The sequence below is a fragment of the Colossoma macropomum genome, unplaced genomic scaffold (assembly GCF_904425465.1).
Source record: "Colossoma macropomum unplaced genomic scaffold, Colossoma_macropomum, whole genome shotgun sequence".
NCBI classification, from domain to species: domain Eukaryota; kingdom Metazoa; phylum Chordata; class Actinopteri; order Characiformes; family Serrasalmidae; genus Colossoma; species Colossoma macropomum.
The window spans coordinates 10,996,068-11,016,230 of NW_023494792.1; the positions used below are offsets into that span (position 1 = coordinate 10,996,068).

The following is a 20,163-nucleotide window of genomic DNA, read 5'->3' on the forward strand; positions in this document are numbered from 1 at the left end:
CCAGCTTTCATACAAAAAGCACATGAGCCAAAACATGGTTATTGCTCGTTATAGCTGGTCATATGTTAATGTCGCACCTGGGTTCACTTGCATGGAAGTTCTTAGCAGACAACCCACTGAACTGGGCACCCCCACCAGCACAAAATGTTGGTAGACTGTTAGTAATTAGTGCCTTTCTTTATAAAACTGCCCAGAGACCAGTAATATCTTATGTAAACTATTTCTATGAGACACTAAACTGTAAATCTTCAGTGTTGTTTAGAAAACAGATTTTAATGACAGTGAGCCAAATCAACTGTAATATTATCACTGACCACATGATCATGATGACCAGCCTCATCACAATCTCATTCAGGATGTTGAAGAAGTCAATCATGAGCCTTGCCTTCTCTCCCATCTTCCCCATGCAGATACCGAAGGCAATAAAGAATCCAATCAGACCTGTGAGAGATTGCAAAGCCATTAAGATTCGAATTGCAGAGAAACCCTAAACAAATTGATATAAGATTTCATTCTGCCTGATGTTTTGGCCTCCTACCCAAAACATTCATTCCACTCTTGAACTGCAGGGATTTCTTATCCTTGAATATGGGAGGCGGCTTAGTGGCACCAGAGAGAAAGTCATCCATGGTACTGTTGGTGTCTTCAAAATCTGGCTGAACCTCAACCTTCTTCACGACAGTCTGGATCTAAGAACATAGAACAAAACAGCCTAAACCATTCAACTTGCCATACCAGTGAAGTGTGATAGCCAACCTCAGTACTGATAATAAAAGGTTCTGAAAAAATGTAAATACTAACCTGCTGGAAGCAAGCCTGAACCAAGTTCTCAGGGAAGAGATTCCTGATGAGATCAAAGAAGGCATCAAGACTGGAGACTTCATCATTCTTGAGTCCCTCCCCGAGGTTTTCCTTTAGTTTGGGGTTACCGGGGTGGATGATCAGCACCAGTATAACTCCCAGAACAGCAGCGATTACAGTAGTGGTCATGTAATAAACCATTGCTCTGGTACCCAGACGGCCGCTAGACTTAGCATCCAGACCTGCAAGACCTGGGTTGAGGATATATGGAAATCAGTGCTTTATGTATTATTAGTGAGATGCACATTGGTATGCACCTTAACATTATTTATCTACACAGCTGCAAATACACAGCACATCTGCACAACATCACTTTAGATGTTGACCTATCCACGCTCTGCCCACAAATGCTTTCTTTTGTAGCTATTGATGTGAGGTTGGACAAGCTTTACATGATTCATTATCATTTAACCTTATAAGAAACTGTATTGAACAATTCAGTTTCTGTCAAAATACATAAAACAAGTTATTCATTTTAAATTATATTGATTGTGTATGCATGTGAAAGGTCATAGCATTAGGTATTAGTTTTGTTTATTTTCTGAGTGGAAATAGGTTAACAAATCCTCTACAGAGAACAGAGTACTTTACACATTTGATATGTACGTATTTGCTGATTTTAATATATTAGGAAAAATAAAAAATTAAATGTTACTTGTGTAAAAGTTATTGCACATTTTATACTTTATTTCTTTCAAATATGTTAAAATCAACAAAAGAATAGAAATTGTACACTGACATTTTCAGAGAAAATGCCATATATAAGTTCTCTGTAGAGAACTTTTTCAAGAAAACATGTAATCTGACCAGCGGTGTCCAGACTTTTGCAACTTACAACTGTATACATCTCAAGTACAGTAATATGTTGCTAGCAAATTCCAATATGTTCAGTCATGTTACAGGAACTACCAGTGTAGGCAATCATGTTAATTTAGCTAGCTAATCAGGTATTTATCCATAAAAAACTCAATAACACAACAAAAAACATTATACCTGTTGGAGTGATTACACACTGTATACTGTCCTTACAGTGTGCTTTTTCATATGCATATAAAATCTAAATCATTTGATCACTCTAAATTTACAGTTTTATCATCACTCCGTTTAGCTTTGCAGACCTTGCAACAGTACCTACGAAACAATGCATTCATGAGCGGTGCATGATAAGGTCTTTCACAAAGTAGACTGGATTAGTGGTTACCTGTGATTAAACTGGATATGATGAGAGGAAGGATGAGCATCTTTAGCATCCGCATCAGAATGTCTCCAGGGAATGCAATAACCATGACAATATTGTCATCGATCGGAGAGGCTACACGCAGAAGCATACCAGCTACTGCTCCTAATATCACACCTGTGACAGAGAAAGAGAGAGAGAGAGGTGGAGGTTTGGTTTGGCAGGTTACAGAGGGTCAACTGAGAGAAAGAAATGAATATATTCATTATTCATTTTCATCGGCATGTAGTTCGCTTAAGTATTCCAGAAACCGAAGGTCTAGTAGAATATCAAATAATATAGTCTAATTCCAAAAAACAAACACATTTCTAGATCTTGGCAATTCTGGTAGTGCATATTTATGTGAATCTGTGTTGGGGAGGCACTGAATCATGTGCTGGGAAAAAAAAAGAAGTGTGAAGTGAGAGAACAGAAAAAAAGTGTCATCTCATCAGTGTCAGGGACAGACTCTTGGAATGCATGACCAGATAACCATCTGTATTCCCCAGAGGGGGGAAGCAGGTTTTCTAACAATCACTTTGATAGTGGGCAGGAACACAGCCTGGTGCCGCAGAGATCTGGGGCTAAATCAGGAGCCATGATGAGAGTCTTGGCCTCTAAGAATAATTTCCCCAGAGAAAACTGACCGGCCTCTCTGTACTCATGGCCTCTCTGCTGTCCAGTGACCGGGCAGTCTGGAGCCCTCACAGCCAGACACTGACATAGAACAGCAGCACGACTTCCCTGGAAAAGACATTTCCTTTGTATTCATGCCAAGGATTACAATCCAGTGAAGCTGTTCAATAATGCACTCTGTTATTAAACACTACTGGGCCCCCTAGCAAGTATAACCTTTAAGAGGAAAACCCTCATCCAATCAGGAGCACTGGCTTCTAAAGCTACCAGGAGCAACATATAAAGACTTTTGTTGTTTTCAATTCACAAACCATATCTTTTATTGTATTATAGAGCTCTAATGCATCCAAGCAGATTATCTGCCGGGACTATAATCTCACATCAATGCGAGCAAACAGCTGAGTGCTATATGCCTTTTATGTATGCTCTAAAACACACACATACACACATCCAGCTGCACGTGTTTACGGTGTGTGTTTAAAGCATGGCTTCACATGTGATGTACACACCACACATGACTGAATCATAATGATATATTATTAGCCCCACTCTGCTTGCTCACCCTGTACAACCTTAAAGATGTCAGAGATTTCAGAGATTTTGTCCCTTTTCATGCACATAAATAAAAGTTCCACAGGTGCACCAGAGATTCACACAGGTAAAGGCTTTTTTTCTGACAAAGTCAAACACATATATTAACATTCTCATACAGTAAAGTGCATTTGTTAGAGACAATACTATTTTCTGTTTACTTCATCATTCATCAGGCTGATTATCTATGTGATCATCTGTGTGAATACATGTTCTCTCTTTCTCTGTCTGCCTTTTTTGCAAAGATCCTACAGTTACATAATCTAATTTAAATGGCCAGAACCTGCTGGTCAAACTTTTTTATACACACCTATAACTTTAGAATAACTCAGTTAGCATTGTAGTCCATGTAGTGAATGTCCATGTAGTGAATGTAGTCCATGTATGTAAACTGAATTTTATATGCACTTCAACTCAAAGAAAAATGGCATATATGTCATATTTATTTATTTTCTTATTTTAACTTCAAAAATCAGCCAAACTTGTAATTTGCCAGAGAGTGTTAAAAGTTATGGAAATGATGGTATGCCCTGACATTTTGTTCAAAATCTGGATTCTAAACCTAAATGCTGTGATTTTAACTAACTGATACCATAATTGTGTTTGTAAGTACAAGAAAAGATATATTATTATTATTATTATTATTATTATTATTATCTGAATTTGACAGAAATTTACTGTTATGCACACATTCTTGTTTTGCATGAAGAAAAACTATGCTTCACATTTCTGCCAAGATTTTGTCATTATTTGGAAACAGAGTGCACGCTCAAACCTATCAATACAGAATGTAGATGAAATGTAAAAGTTATTAATAACATAACTAACTATACAATTAATTAAATAATTACATCATTGCATCAAAATTATTATGTAATGTTGAATGTATAGCAAAACAACAGTGATAACTTTAGACTGCTAAATGTTCCTTAATACGAAGAAACTTGAAGCTTGAATTTAGACTGAAGTCAGTCAAAGTGAAGAAAGCCATTAAGGAGAATCTGATGGCTGATACTCACCCAGAACAGTGAGTGTGAGGAGCAGGTTCTTGCGCAGCTTCTGGCAGAGGAGGGCACATTTGGAGCGTGGAGTGGCCTCAATGGGCTCCAGGTGGCTCTCGTGCATCCGCACCTCCACTTGCTTAGGCATGCTGTTGGCTCTGTAGAGAGAGAAAGAGGGAAAGAGAATTTTTTTAAATTTTTTATGAAACTTTTGATTTGAGAGTGTTGTGCCCACACTTGCTTTATGTGAGGCCTTCATTTCTGTTGTTATCAGATTTGGAAGAGAAGAGGCTGACATACCAAAGCAGGTTTACATACATGATGATCCGAATGTCAGTCAAACCAAAGTAACCTTAAGCAAGTATATGGCCTACACTGACCTCTAAAAAACATAGCAATGTCTTTTTCTCATGATAGTGCTGTCCAGGGTTACTCAGGGAGAGGAACAGATGGGAGACGACTGGAGAGTCACTGTCGTCTGCTCATGATTAAAAGCAAAAAAGCAGATTTTGTCAGTAGCAGTCTTTGAAACAGACTCTGAGCTGTTAAGGAGGAACAGATGTTGCGTTATTGCTTAGCACTGTTGTTGATGAGCTCCTGTTACAAAGACTAACACTTCAAAAGTGAAATTATGTGAAACCATGCATAGCAGTATGGTTGTCAATGAGATAGCATTTATTATTTTATCAGTGAGTGATCTAACCGAAGAATGTCTACTTGCAAAGGGAAACAAACAAGATGTTTTTGATGTGTAAACTTTGTGGGATATAGAGATCAGAGTTCCTCAAAGAGGAACTCACACTGGGTGAGTCGTATGTATGGGTGAAGGTGCAGTGCAAAATCTTGTTGTGTCTTGTGCTAACAATACGCCTTAATTTAACATCTGATTTGGTTCTACAGCTCATCATCAGCTCCACTCACTCTCTGCACAATCCTCCCATGTATCGCATAATCCTCCTTCAAATGCATATGCATGAGGAGGAGAAACACAATTTAAGTTTTTCCATGTGCGTTTAAATTGCGCATTTAGGCTTATGCAGTAGTTTTGTACATAACACACAGCCAGAAGGCTTCCAATTTGTGGCTGAAACTACCACAAAGGCTTAGTATATTGGCAGTAGTAAGTCCTGGATATGTCCAAGACATAAAGACAGTAGTACTTTCATTTCTGCATATAACTACTGTAGTGTTATGCTTGACGTACTGAATTTTGCTTGCTCTGCAGAATCAGTGTCCTTGACCTGACAGTAAGCATGACAATGTGTCATTGGTATTGTAATAAATTACATCACAGTATGCTTTTCATGGTTATTATCAGTAATCCTAAAACACTGAATACGTGAACATCTCAAACAATATCAATGATTTAATTATAGACCAATTATAGAGAGCCAGTAAACATCAACAAGAAGAACAACCCATGTGTAGTAACTACATGAACTATAGAGTAACAAGGAACTGATTGGAAGTGCATTAAACCCTACTTTTATTTTATTAACAATTTATTTTTACCAATGGTTTGATTTTACCACTCATTCCATCGTGATGAGTTAAAGAGTTCATTTCTGCAAGTGCTTTTAATGACTTTATATAAATTCTTAGCCTTTTCGGAGCATTTTAAACATGGCGCTAATGCTTTGCTGGTGCATTTTGTCCAATTCCAACTTGCCACAAACCTCAGAAAGATGAAGTATTGTGATACATGCTGTGTATCCCAATAATGTCATGAAGTCTCTTATTTTTCACAGTCCACACTCACTTGACAACTCTCACATATAGAGGGGACAAAAAAGTTTGTACTTTTGCTGCTGACCATGAATTGATTTCACTTGATTTACCATTTTCATCCCAAAGGTAACAACCCCAATCTAAGATAAGGTGAGATGCCTTTGAAATAAACAAGAAAGGGATGAAAGACAGATAGACAGGTGATGGGTAAAGCTATTTGGAAACAAAGCAATTTGGGATGGAACTATTTTTTCCTTCTGTATGAGTTGCAAATAAACAGTCCTCCAGCCAAACCCTACTGTGCTGATATATAAGCCTTTATTCAATACAAAGACTCTACAGAGACTTTCATCTTGCCTGCTGCCTCCATAGACTCACACGTTTCAAGCAGCTCGGAAAGCTGAGAAGCAGCTCTATTTCAGACTGGCTGTTAGATTTGTTAATTAGTGAGGAGAGAGGCAGCTACACTCTTTTGTGTGTGTGTGTGTGTGTGTGTGTGTGTGTGTGTGTGTATGTGTGTGTGTGTGTGTTGCAGACAGGTGTGAAAGCAGAACAAGAGAACCTACTGGCTTCATCCCTCAGACAGATGACAGCGTGGAGAAAACTCATAAAGGACTCAGGGTAGTTTCCTGTTACAGCTACCATATGGATATCAAACTGGAAGGCATTTGTCCAGGTATATTCTGGGCGAATGTACCAGAAAGGAATGAAAACAATCTAATCATGAATCTCTCTGTGGTCATTCTTCACGTTTTAGAACTGTTTGCAAGCCCTTTAAAGGTAAACTGACCTAAGCCTTGGTGAATGGAGATTCTGTAGATAACTGACCTTTGCCTCTAGTATATTGCAAATGTGTGTTCATTAGGTTGACCTGTGATGCTCCTCAGTTTACCCAAAGCTTTAATCCATGTTTGTTTCTCATGCAGGTTCCTACATAGTTGAGTATCGTTAATTGGATATGTCAGGTGTGTTAATGGAGCCATGATGTTTCTGTCCTAATGAGGTACTTACATAGTCCCTATAAGTAAAGCAGCTGGTCAGCTGTAGGGCACACAGATGGAGTCTCTGAATTGTTTGTATTTATTAATGTAATTCTGGCATTTTAACACAAAAACTCCCAGTAAATTTTCCCACTTATCACGCATTTCCATACTATTCTAATAAAGCCAACACAGCACGTAGGTGGAGGTTTGTTAGCTCTAATGTTATGTCTGTGTGTTACTGGATTACTGTGATGGATGACCCCAAGGCTTCTCATTAGGCATATCACAGTCATGAAAATTTCACTAATGCTTAGTTCTCATAAAAATGAATGCAATGAACGATTTATTTGCCTTTTTGTTCATTTTATGCAAATATTAACATGCAAGCCTAAAGCAGCTTAATGGTCTAAATAGCTTGCTTCCTAGCTATCTTTACTTTGTAGTTATTACTGTAGTTATTACCAGTTTTACTGACATGAAATGATATACTTCATCACCTACAATTGAAGAATTTCCTTTCAAAATGCTATATATCCATTTATCTCTCCAAGAATTTTGGATATAAGTTTTTAAAAGAATAATAGTTGGCATATGATGAAGAATACATTGTTATTTCTCCAATTAAAGTAGTATAAATCAAGATATAGCACTGATATTTCTCATATGTGTTATACCTGACAATATATATTACGAAATAAGGGAAAATTTTGAAAGTGATCTATAATCTACTTTGGAGCAAAACATTTCAGTTACAAGTAATCATGTGCTGAATTTAAAATTTTGATCAGGCTAGTATGTATTAATAGGCCCAGCTGATTGAATTATAATGGAACGGACCCAAATCGTGTAGGCCACAAGCTATGTGGAACCTCAGATCTCCTAGTTATCTTAAAAAATCTCAATGCAAAACTATACATGGATAATATGCCCAGTTATTCTTCTTTCAGTGCTTAGATAAGTTGAAGTAGCCCGTATAAAACTAAACTTTGTTGTGTAATCACTGTTACTTTATGAAATCATCACTGTACATGTTGCAATGTGGATGAAATAGCTGCTAAATACCACAACACATAAGCATGGGTAATGAAATAAAGGGGCTTTAAAGTAACTTTATTTCTGTTTTTTGTTGTTGTTGTTTATCAGATTAAACTGTATCAGCTGGAGAGCTAAAGCAGCGCATGTCTGAAACACATCTCTCCTTCTTTAATGCGACCTTATCTGGCCTTGACAAGGAGTTACGATTAGCGCCTACTGGAAAAGTAATTGAATTGTCCAGCAGTAAAGATTGACAAATGAACAGATTCAGAAGAAAAAAATAAGGCACAGCTCTCGGACAAAAGCTTTCAGGGCTGCCTTGAGAAAAGGTTAACAAGTTTTTATTTAAGGTGCCAATCATCTTGATATTTCTGCACCATCTGCTTTCATCAGGGGTTTAAATGTCACATTTCAAGGCCTAAGGCCTCTTTCTCTATCCCTCTCTCAAGCAGTTCTCTCCCAGCCCTTCATTCATCGTTATCTCAGTCTTGCCTTAAATGAGGTGACTAAATAATACAACTTTTTCCATTTTTTTTACAGTAATGATAAGGTCAGTGAAGTGTCAAGCCCCCAGAAATCCAACTCAGACAGACAAAAATATGACTGGCTTTCTTAGTCTATTGCCTCTGTACAGAAGGTTACTTAAGTTCAGTGGACACAATGACTCTTTGACAGTGTGTGGCAGTGTATGAGTGTGGGGGGGCGGGGGGGAGAGACAAATTCGCTATTCCAACCGCGTATGGTGACCTTCCACCCAGCAAAAAAAAAAGGTCAGACAAACAACAAGCCGGATTTGTCACCTGCAGCCTCAATAACATTGGGCTAATGTGCTGCGAGGACAGCTCCAGGCCCCGTCTCACCCCAGCCAATTGCTGACATAGAGAACACACTGATTCATGATATTAAATATTCCGAGGCTGTTCCTCTCATCCTTATTACATTCAACACAGCACTTGGACCCACAAAAACAGGGCATGCTCACTAGACAAGTGCCTCCAGCACTGAGCTGCTGAGGTCATGGTTCAAAACCATAGACAATGCAATGTAGTGACAGATGCACTTTGTTTGAGGAACCAAGGAATACTTAATTGGGTCAAAGAAGTAGATGAGAAATGATTAAGCCCTTAAACTCCAATCTTGTTGGTGGATTTAGAATTTGCTCAGTCTTATGAATTACTATCTCAATCATTTTGCATTATTTTTCATCTAGTTATAGAATAATAAGCCTTATGTTAAGGATAAATCAATAAACCTAACAAGAGGAGCATAAGAAAATGATTAAATGCGAGTACAGTAACAAAGTACTGTAGTCTATAGACTATAGTCAGTATAGGCTTTTCTATCACTACCGTAACAAAACCTCATATCTCAGAAATGGTAACTTTACAAGAGAAGGAAGAAAATGTTCTTAACTTCCAAGCTTTTTGGTACATTCCTCCAGGAATCTTCACACAATGCAAAAAGCATCTGCTGTACAAGATTTTGATATGATAGCGACAATATATGAAGACCTTAAAGCAGACCTTTAGTAAGAAAAATGATTTTACTCATGATTTTATTTCTAATAAGTCATAAATGGGTATGAACTTACGTCATCTCTGGCTACTTTGTTCAGTGATACACAGACTGGCCTCAGTCTTCAGCCATGAGCATGAGCTAATACAGCGAGACAGCAAAGAGCCTCCAAACTTCTTGCTAATCACAACTCCGTGGCTTCCAGCCTTTGAGACGTGGGGCAGTCCTGCTGCTTCAAGTCCAGGCCACCAGAGACCACTCAATTCAGCCCACAGTGAAAGCAACTTCTTCTCGCTATGAAGGCCAACAGCAAAGCCCTAAGCCCAGATCCTGAACAGCCAGAGTGAGTCAGTCCCAGAAAGACAGAGCGAGGCTGAGATGCTCTGAAACACTGGAGCAGCAGCAGTGGAGGTAGCAGAGGGAGGAGTCTCTAACACAGATTAAATGTAAGCACTGAAAATCCCCTGGGGACCCCTTTTCTCTCTCCATCTCACTCTCTTCTTTCGTTAATCCCCCAGAAAGCATGTTCACCCGCTCTCGAAATCAGTCAGTCTCTACGCACAGCGATTTCAGATCAAATGGCCCATAGGGAAAAAAATTTCTACAACCAGGAAAAGACATGTTCATAGCTATCCAAGTTTTTCAGAAAGGCAAATGTCAAATGGTTTAATCCTGTGAATGAAGGAAGGCAAGGTTGTGTATGTTATTTATACAGTGTTCTTATAATTCTCAGTTTCTTTGTCTCTACATTTTCTTAGTTCAGGGCCATCCGCCCAGAATTGGCATTGCTTCCCGACCCTTTTACAGTGTATAACAATGAGACAAATGCACACTGTAACCGTGATCCCTAGTCTTACACGACTCGCATGTTAACTCATTATTTTACAACAGAAACATTTGGCAGTGAGCCTATTACGCAACAGTTCATGACAATGGTGAGAGTGTTCACACTGGGAAAGGAATGAATCTTGAAAGGCTCTGCACACTGTGAGGCTGCTACCAAAGCAAAGAACCTGACTAAAACAAGAGAGAAGATACCCCAAAACTTTTCTCTTTCAGTTTCAGACACAACGTAGAAAGCAACAGGTCTATTAAAAGCCTGGATGAACATTAAAAGCTGTAGTCACATTAAGGCAAAAGTGAAAGACAGCGCCAAGGTAACAGCCATGGGAATCCCATCAGTCTCTACAGACTTTGTCATGAGATCCTCTCTCTCCTGTTGAAATTTGACAGGGACGCCCCGTTCTTTCAGTGTCTGAAGGAAAACTGGATGCATGGGGAATGTATAGGGAATGTGGAGATTTGTATGTGTGTGTGTTCATGTGAGTCTCACACTAACTGGCCAAAAGGGGCCAGTGAAAGGCATATTAAATCTCTCTCTCTCTCTCTTGGCTAAGGCCATGTGAAGTTCCCCTGCTATCCCTCTCCTCATCTGAGGGCTCTTTGTCCCTCACGCAAACAGTGGCAGTGGCCCCTGCTACCCCAATAACCCCCCATCACCCCCCACCCCACTGCTGCCCAGCCTCAGCAGCCAAGCCCGGGCTCCAAATTTGCATGGGAGAGGGAGGAAGGGTGGGCATGAGCCCAATGCCAGCTCCATTCAGGCCGCTGATGTCATGCCTGTGCCCACCGTGGGAGAGCTGTGGAGGGGCTTGGAGGCCGATGGAAGGCCCTTTCTCCCCACTCTCCAGCTCCCTCTTTTCCAGGATGAATGAATCTTTCAGAAACCGCAGCCCATTGTGTGGCATAATCGACAGCGATTATCCCGATTTTATGCTGCCTTCCCGGAGCGAGGGGTCGCTCTCTCTCCTTCTTTCTCCCTCTCGCTCTCCTCTTTGCTTTCACAGAGGATGCAAAGCAGTGACGGCCCTCGCATGTTGTCTTAGCAACTCGGGCAGAGCTCAGAGAAAAGAAAGGGAAGGGGGGTGGGGGTCGGGGGGGGGCCTCCCTCTACCTCAGCTCAAGTCAGTATAAAGCATGAATAAAATGACACAAGATAAGCAAAACTAATAAGAAGAATATGTCACTGTCACATTAATACCGTGTCACTCCCTTTTTTCTACTTTTTTTATTTTTACATTATTCAGAAATGGCAGCTGCATTTTACATTATGTGAACATTTCACGCTGAACTTCTGAACTCATGCTGACTCCTAACATTAAAGTCAAGAACATTTTTTCCTTCTCCTATAAAGTTACTATTTCAGAGCAACACAACAGTGATGATATGTATACTAACATGCTATCAGCAGGCATAACTGACATTAATGCCAAATTCCAACTGGCTATAAGTACCTGCTTAAAATGCCATACTTCTGTCCATGAAGCTTTACACTGGGTAGATTTTTTTACCCATTCTCTCTGTATGGGGGCTCATCGTTTTGGCCTGGGCATAGCCAGCAGGCTGGCTGCTCTCCAGCACTCCGGATACATTCAGTCCCTTTGGGCCTCACATTCACAAATCCAAGGTGTTGGACCATGGCCAAAAAACGTGAAAAAAAACCTCCACCAACTACACCAACTAGTGCGCTTACTATTCCCTCCTATAGTGGGCTATGCTGTGAAAATCTAAAGAGATTACACAAGTCCATTCTGACTAATTTTGAATTTAGAGTCTTCAATAATTCGATTAACCATAGGGAAAAAAGAATTTGGTCAATATCAGAGTATTATAAAATTATAAAAATAATGTACTCATGCACATGTCCTATCTGCTTTTCTGCTCACCTTATCTCAGGTTGTCATCCCAAAAAAACAGGAGTAAATTGAGCAAGTGCCATCATGTGTGCTCCTGCTTGATTGGAATGAAAACTTGCAGCTTTCAAAAACAGTTCATAAAACAGAGAATGTACAGGAAAAGCTTAACTGAACATCAACACAAACACAATAAAAATATTTTTTTTTCTTTAACTATCACCAAAAAGGTATCTACAAAATGGTGGTTTTATAGGAGAAGGCTAAAATATGTTTAGTTTTAATGTAAGTAAATACAATGTGACTTTTTCTTAAGTAATTTTAGAGTATTTCTATTGGCCCATTCATCATGAAATTTTGACATAATGTAAAGGAGAGCTGCTGTGTTCAAATGATGTAGAAAAATAAAAATGGAAAAAAATTGGAGCTGCGTAGTTTTTGGACAGTGACAATATTTTCTCGGACTCCCTGTGAAACTGATTTCAGCATCCAAACACTGAAACCTGAAATGGTTAGCCAACCATTGGACCTGTTGTTTGAATTATGAGTTTCTCTCACATAGTTGGGTCGATTAAGAGCCATTATCCATATGTGTATATTAAGCCAATTAATTTAATTAAACCAATGAATTAAAATCAGCTAATTTAATGTTTTAGACTGGTGAAATCAGAAGCTGAAAACTGTTTTCTCTTACTGCGGAACTCTGGCACTTTGAGGTCAGCAATTCACTACTGACAGATATGAACTTTTTAATTCTCTCTTCCTCTCACGTTGTCACCCTATTTACAGTTATTATTTAATGTTAGGCATCAAAACTGGTTGTTGGTCAAGGCAAAACTATGCAGCAGAATATTTTTTAAAAACAACAAACAAACAAAAAAAGTTTCAGCTATCCCAATTCAGCCTGTAGGACACACATATATACACACACAGAGTCTGACATCAGAGCCAAGGGACATTTAGAATCTGCATGTCCAGACAAAGGTCAAATTATTGCTGCTGGATACACACGTACTTAACTAAATGTACACACGCGCGCGCAAAATTAGTTGTGTGTGTGTGTGTGTTTAATGAGAGCGGTAGCATTATGTTTGGCTACACATGAGACATACTAACTCTGTGTATAGATGACAAAAAAACACTGAAACAGAAAATTATAGTTAATGCTTTATGTCAGCATATATTTGTTATTTGAATATATTTGATGGCAGTAAATGGAGACATGCTGTATAAGGTTTATATGAGGCAGATCATGTTTTTATATTGTTCACAGTTCAGTTGTTTCATGAGATCACAAGGACACATGACTTTGCAATATTTTGTTTTGAAATATAATATTGCATAGAATAGAATATAGAATGCAAAATACCAATACAATCAAGACATAACATATTGAAAATTGATTCAAATCTTGACCTCAAAATCATTCATTACTTCTCACACATATATATTGCTGCTGTCAAATCAAAACCTTGTAACTCATTAACATTAACACACAATTAACATCCTGCCATGTGGAAAAATTCTGTGCAGGCCCAGTTCACCTTGATTTTGGATCAGTATGGCAGGAGGAAGAAATCTAATTGACTTTGAGAGTTCATATTTGGGGCACAGACAGCAGGAGCTTCAGTCACAAACACTGCTCAACTGGCTAATGTTTCAATAGGAACAGTGACTAAAGTGACATCTGCATTTAGATCTATGAGAAAGACATCAACAAATAGGATCTGAAATTGTGGTCAATGACTGTGATGCTCATAAATTAGCTAGTAAGGAGAAACAGAAGAGTAACTGTTACTCAGAATTGACCATGTCAAGGCAGGACGTGATCAGACTGTGTCATCAAGAACAGTCCATCCACGACTACACAGAGAGAGATATTATAGAAGGGTTACAGTGCATAAACCCCACATTACAAAAAAGAATGCACATTTGTGAGTTCAGTGGTCATCTGTCACCATATTCTCCCCAGTTAAGAAAATGCCCTTTAGCCAAATTGCTGTTTTGAGAGGACAGTGTGACTCAAATTTTTTAATTGGTGTCATTCAAGAAATAGCTTTGGCATGGCTGGCTTCAAGGCAATTCCAAAACCGCTCTGATTACATTAAGAGCTCCGATCCCACTGTACTCCCATTATGCTTTGCTTTGATTCCATAATCTGTAATCGGGTTTTCCAGTGAAGGACTACTTTGAGCTCTGCATCATTAAATACCTACTACAGATATAGTGTAGGTATAGTTTATTTGTAGGCAAATACAGACAAACTCATCTATATATCTATCTGCTATCTGAGAACAGCTGTTGTAAAAAGCTCTGTATCAGCAAATCTTGAAGTCTAGCAGTCTGATATGCTGGATTCAGTGTGCTAAAGTCTGATTTTGTGTTCCAGTATAAAAAGCTTACATGGGGGATAACAGTCACTTTCAAGAGTCATTTTCCATCAGTGACCCTTTGGCAGTAGTGAATAAAAAGAGAATAAAATACCTATTTTCACCTGAGATTGCTGTCCAGTTACTCAGCCATGATCACTATTTGTCTACCCGTTTTCACTGAGAGCAGCAGGGCCTGCACAAAACGCATGACTGACTCTTACATGCAACTCCATCAGCATGAGCGGAGCGATTCGCTTTGTTTGTGGCGACCTCATTCTTGCTGTAATGAGGTGGTGATTAGGGAATTATGGGAAATCGTGATGCCACTGTGTGCACAGGGCTTTCAGATGTGACCAACTCCACTACAATTATGTGCTAACAGAGCCATTATGCTAGGAGTGGTAGCCAGGCCACACTTGATGATACTCATTCATGGGGTAAATAGTAAACGAGTGGGCTAGAATAAGAGTGGACCCTAGGGATGGAGGATGGAAAACCCCTCAGTGTCCTTTTTCCTGTGTCTTTCTCACTTAATTTCCTTCTAATTCTTTCTCCACCCTCTCTCTTTCTCCTCTCCTCACCCACCTCTTTCTCACTTTCTCTTTCCCTGTTTCTCTCACTTCCTTCACAATCTGCCTTTCATGCTTCTTTTGTTCATATATCTTTCCTGCTATAACTCTATGCTTCTGAGGGTTAATGCCCTTGTAAGGCAATTTCAGAAACCTAATTTAGAAGATTTTCCACTTACCTCAAATGCAGTCAATCAGCTAAGACAAGGTTTGTGTCAAAATTTTGCTTCTACAGTTTAAAATTGGAGCTGCTGGTGCTAACAAACACTAGAAGTCGGTAGTCACCCTAATCGCTTCCACAAATACATGCCAAAATCTTCATATATCTGCTTCAATTTACATTTATAAGCTATGTAAACTTGTTTTAAAAATGATTTAGTCAAATAGCATAGACTTATTTACACATTTAGGCTACATTATCATCAGGATATGTAACTATAGCAATGGTTTGAGAGACGTCCAGTTTTTCTTAGAAATGTTTGACTAAACTAAACTAAGTCTAAAAAAAGGAAATTTTTGGAAACAAAATATGGCTTGGCTGACTTTGGGATAAGTGGAAAATCAAATAAACTGGATTTTTCACTGAACTATTCCTTTAAAGATTCTTCACAATTCTGTAGGGACGCGACAATATGGAAACATTCCTGTGATATTATAATAAAATGTAGACATTTAGCGCTGTAGCCCAACATCACTTAAACATCCTGCTCTTCCAGAGCCAAATAAATGCACCATCAAATATCTGTTCGAAATCAAATCTACATGTCAAAATCTAAATTTATTGTTCAATAACAATATTTTTATAAAGCAAATCTGCTGGCACCCCTATTACCTTGTGTCTTCTGGGGATCTCCCATGCAGCCCTGTATTGATTAACACAGACTAAAACAAAACTGAAATCTCCCCCAGCCTTTGGCAGAGGCTGGAGGAGGACTATGGCTCCAGTATGCACGGCAGCCTTGCCAAACCAGGCTTTATCATTAGTGTCAGCACGTCTGTTTAAAGACTGCTTCTGGTGGTGTGCTGCGTTTGATCGACTCATCTCAAACCCCCCGAGGATCTCATTAAACCAGCCTGGACCACCCCCCCCCACCACCACCACCACCTGCTCCACTGCTCACGCATACAGAGGAAAAACACAGGGACACAGAGAATAAGACAGAGATAGAAAGAGAAGGAGAGTGGAAGTGTCAAGGTAGCTGACTGGAGTGAAAATGGGGAATGACAGGGTTGGGGGAATGATATGATTGGGACACAGCCTGTCACTAACCCAATGCACACATATACATTCAAACATAAACACACACAGGACAGAGAAGCAGTTATGGAGAAATGAAGCAAAACGGACTTACATGGCAAATGTGTGAATATGAAAAAAATCAGGCAACACACACATCGATCTGAACCAGAGAGGTCACAGTTAACACAACGCTCTTGCCCTGTGTCTGCTTTACTAAAGACAGCAGATTCCACAGAACAAAGCCTGACTAACCAGGTGGAAAATGGTTCTCCCACCATGTCAATTTGGATAAAAATCATCTTTCAGGAACACTCAGTGAGATATAACCACTGTTGGACAAAAACTTTTTGGTTACAAATTACATGAACAAGCTGTAATTTAGGGATGCACCGATAACTGCAGACAGATGTAGATGCCAATACAACACAAGCACAAGCCTTTATGAAACATTTATAGAATGCAGATGTGACTACATCTACCTGGATTAGCATTGCAGAGAACATTTATCTCTTTAGGGTTACCAATGCAGTAAAATTAATAAAATGCAGACATTTTAGCGCAGTGTAGCGTACGATAAATATGTCATCCAATATCGGTCAAATCTAAACATCTGTCCATTGCTGATAAGTGTTTTGAGCAATTATCTGTCGATACCGGTATGATTCCATCATTATTGTGCATCCCTACTGTAATTAGTAATGCTGTAAAACTTGTTTGGATCATTTTGCGTTTCATAGAAATCTTTATTTTATATTTTTGAAGCAATATATATGTGCCTTAACTGACAAACTGCTGACATTGTAGAGCAGATTCATCATTCATAAACTGACAAATGATTGTCTCAGACTGTGTACTACAGAGGTGCACCAGACCACTGGGATCAGGTTTGAGTCCAAGCCGTGCCCAGCACTGTCTGTGCCAGGGTGGTCCCCAGGAATGTAATCAGCTAAATTCTCATGAGAGGGAGAGTTACTGTTGAGAGCTTGGACCAGCTTTACACAACGCTGGCAAAAATCCTGTTCAATACAATGAGAAACTGTAGCAGTCTTTGTTTAGAGTGCCTACATAACATTGAGTTTCCAGTTCCAGTTCCAGTTGTCCAACCGTGCTGCAGTTGCTATGAAAGAATGCATCTGTGGGTGGAGCATGGATAGGTCTAGTCAAAGAATGATAGTCTATAAAAGTTATCTTTCTCTGAATATTGCAAAACACACTGTGAACTGCCTGAACTCTCTTGGAAGAGGAATGTGGTAAATCATGTTTAAAGCATTGGCAGACTTTACTATGTTTTCCCAGATTAGTGGTGCTGATTCTGTATTCTACAATATAGTAAAGATCCATTTCATTGGTAAAGGGAAACAATTAAAATCATCACATTTCTATAAATGTATCCTCATCTGATTAAACAGCTAAATTACAGATAATTAATATCTACCACAGGAACAAAACAATTATTGAATAGAGAACCTGGCGTTTTGACTTTTATAGATCTCTGAGGTAATTTATATACAACATTTAAATATAACAGATTGATTATATTCCCATTGTATCTATCTGAATAAAACATGTAAATGCAAATTCATTGCACTGAATCTCCAGGACGTGTTTTGAGTATGTGAACTGTTCAGGGGAATTCATGTACCTGTGCAAAGAGAAGGGCTTTTGTATTCCTTGTGTGCATGTTTGCGTGTCTAATGTAGATGAGAGGAATGCAATTACACATAGGCTACTGTGTATGCACATTTAAAAGAGCTGTGGTAGTAGCAGTGTTGTAACAGTCAAATTAATTTAGATAAAAATATGTTATAATGTCAACTAAATCCTAAACGAGTGTTTCACTTCAGCCCCAAAACCTTAAGTATCATCAAAATGACTACCAAAATAGTTTGAGAGAATTCATGAATGCTCTTTGAATACTGATTTCTTTTCAGAATATGCAGAAATATGCCATCACTCTTCATCTTTTCAGATCCACAAAGCCCAAGACCAGCTACGACAGAGAGCTTTGTAACACATGGCTCATAAGTCTCACCATTACAGTTAATTAACAGCAACAGCCTAGCAAAAGAGCAAATCATAACATCATTCATTTTTATTAGTATATGAAAGAGAGGGAAGTGGAAGATATCAAATGGGGAAAGATCAAGGCAGCAGAGATGCTGGCACCTTTGCAGTGAATTATCCTGGGCTGGTCTCTCTCAGGGGTCGTGTTTTTTTTCCACATCATTGTTCACTGTGTGCTCTCTAAAACTATGCAAATATTTCTCCAGCAATTGATTGGATTGCCATGGTGTGAGGCAGCACAGGGGCACTTTTATCTATTTAATTAGGCGGTTGTGCAATTCTTTATATTCAATTATGATATTTGTTTCTAGCAGACTCTTTATTTCATAATAATGAGCATACAAACCTGCTAATTCTCAGCTCTCTCAACTCTCAAATGTCACCAGCACAAATGTCCTCAAATGCAACTCCACAGATGAAACTTGAACTCTGTATGACTTGATGTAAGTGACTGATTTCACACTGAAGAAGTTCTGAAGAAGTTCTTAACCCAGACACAATTTACCTTTACAATGGAAGTGAAAGGGCTGTGTCTGCTTATGTGAAATGATGAAAGATAGAGGCTTGCGCCTCTTATTTGGACACCACTGGGTATATATGTTTTTGTGTGAATAGGAATAAATATACATCTGTTGAATACTAATAGTAATGGTAATTCTTTTAAAATTAAAGGTTAATACAGGGGTATTGGTTGCTCCACTTTACAATATGTCTGGTGCTTTGATATTTGGTATTTGGAGTCTTCGAAAAAAGTTTCTTCACATTCATACATTGGATCTACCAGAATCATTCTTTCATGAAACCCACTGAAAGTTTTTTTGCCACCTTTAATACTGTATTAATAGTAATAGCAGGACATAAACATTCAGAGTTCTGGGTATTTCTCCTTACAAACAATAATTATTTGGGCCTACTCATTTATTATTCAATCTGAAATCATGAACCATTAGGGATTATGGTGCCCTGTGGAGCTAAAATCACAGATGGCCCCCCTGGAAATCCTCAGATGTAAACATCTGATCACTGCCTCTCCTGACACTACATACAGTGCGGAGAATGCCACGCTGAAACGAACAATGTGTCGTCACTATGGAGCCCGAAAGAGAGGCCATAGGTAGGTGGACAGACAGATGGATGGATAGATAGATAAATGAATGCAATTCCTAATTAACCAGTGCATGGTGTGGTGAGCCAAGTCCCCCACAAAAAGTCCACTGTGTTGGGATGGCCATTGAGGCGAGCCGCTCTTGGAACACGCCAAGTGCAGTGGAATAATGGGGCAGTTTAGAGGGCTCAGCGCCCGTTCACAGGCTCCCTGCGCTGGGAAACTGTTAGCGCAAAGGTTCAGGAGGGGTTTTTAATTGTTTCCTCATCTTTCTCTCTGCCCTGCCTTTCAAAAGCAGGCCTGACAAACAGGCAGTGAAGGGGATTGTTTAGTGTTCCGCTGGCCGTGGCCGGAGGTAAACAGAGACGGTCCTGTGTGTGTGCCTCCGCAGCTCAGGCAGGGGTTGCTGGGAAGGGGTGGGCGAAGCACAGGCAGAAGAGGAGGAATAGGGGCCCTCCGGAAGAAGAAGGCGGTGGACATAGGGTGCCGTGGTGCCCCCCTCGGGGAGCTGCCATTGTGTGTGTGGCACTGGGCTTCTCATGCGTTCCCGTTAA

At 39.4% G+C, this 20,163-nt stretch overlaps 1 protein-coding gene across 3 annotated transcripts in view; it reads right to left on the bottom strand.

Annotated features, from left to right (window-relative positions):
- The window catches only part of slc1a2b (solute carrier family 1 member 2b), a 36,265-nt gene that overhangs the window by 7,347 nt on the left and 8,755 nt on the right, over positions 1-20,163 (bottom strand). The window contains exons 1-6 of one of the 3 annotated variants that reach the window (XM_036575921.1): positions 9,643-9,933; positions 4,324-4,463; positions 2,063-2,215; positions 802-1,052; positions 539-689; positions 315-441 (exon numbers count right to left, since the gene is read on the bottom strand). In XM_036575921.1, the coding sequence (XP_036431814.1) occupies positions 315-441; positions 539-689; positions 802-1,052; positions 2,063-2,215; positions 4,324-4,463; positions 9,643-9,647 (827 nt within the window). In that variant the 5' untranslated portion in view covers positions 9,648-9,933. Of the gene's footprint in view, positions 1-314; positions 442-538; positions 690-801; positions 1,053-2,062; positions 2,216-4,323; positions 4,464-9,642; positions 9,934-20,163 lie in introns of those variants that run through there. The other 2 variants (XM_036575924.1, XM_036575922.1) reach the window with 2 other exon arrangements.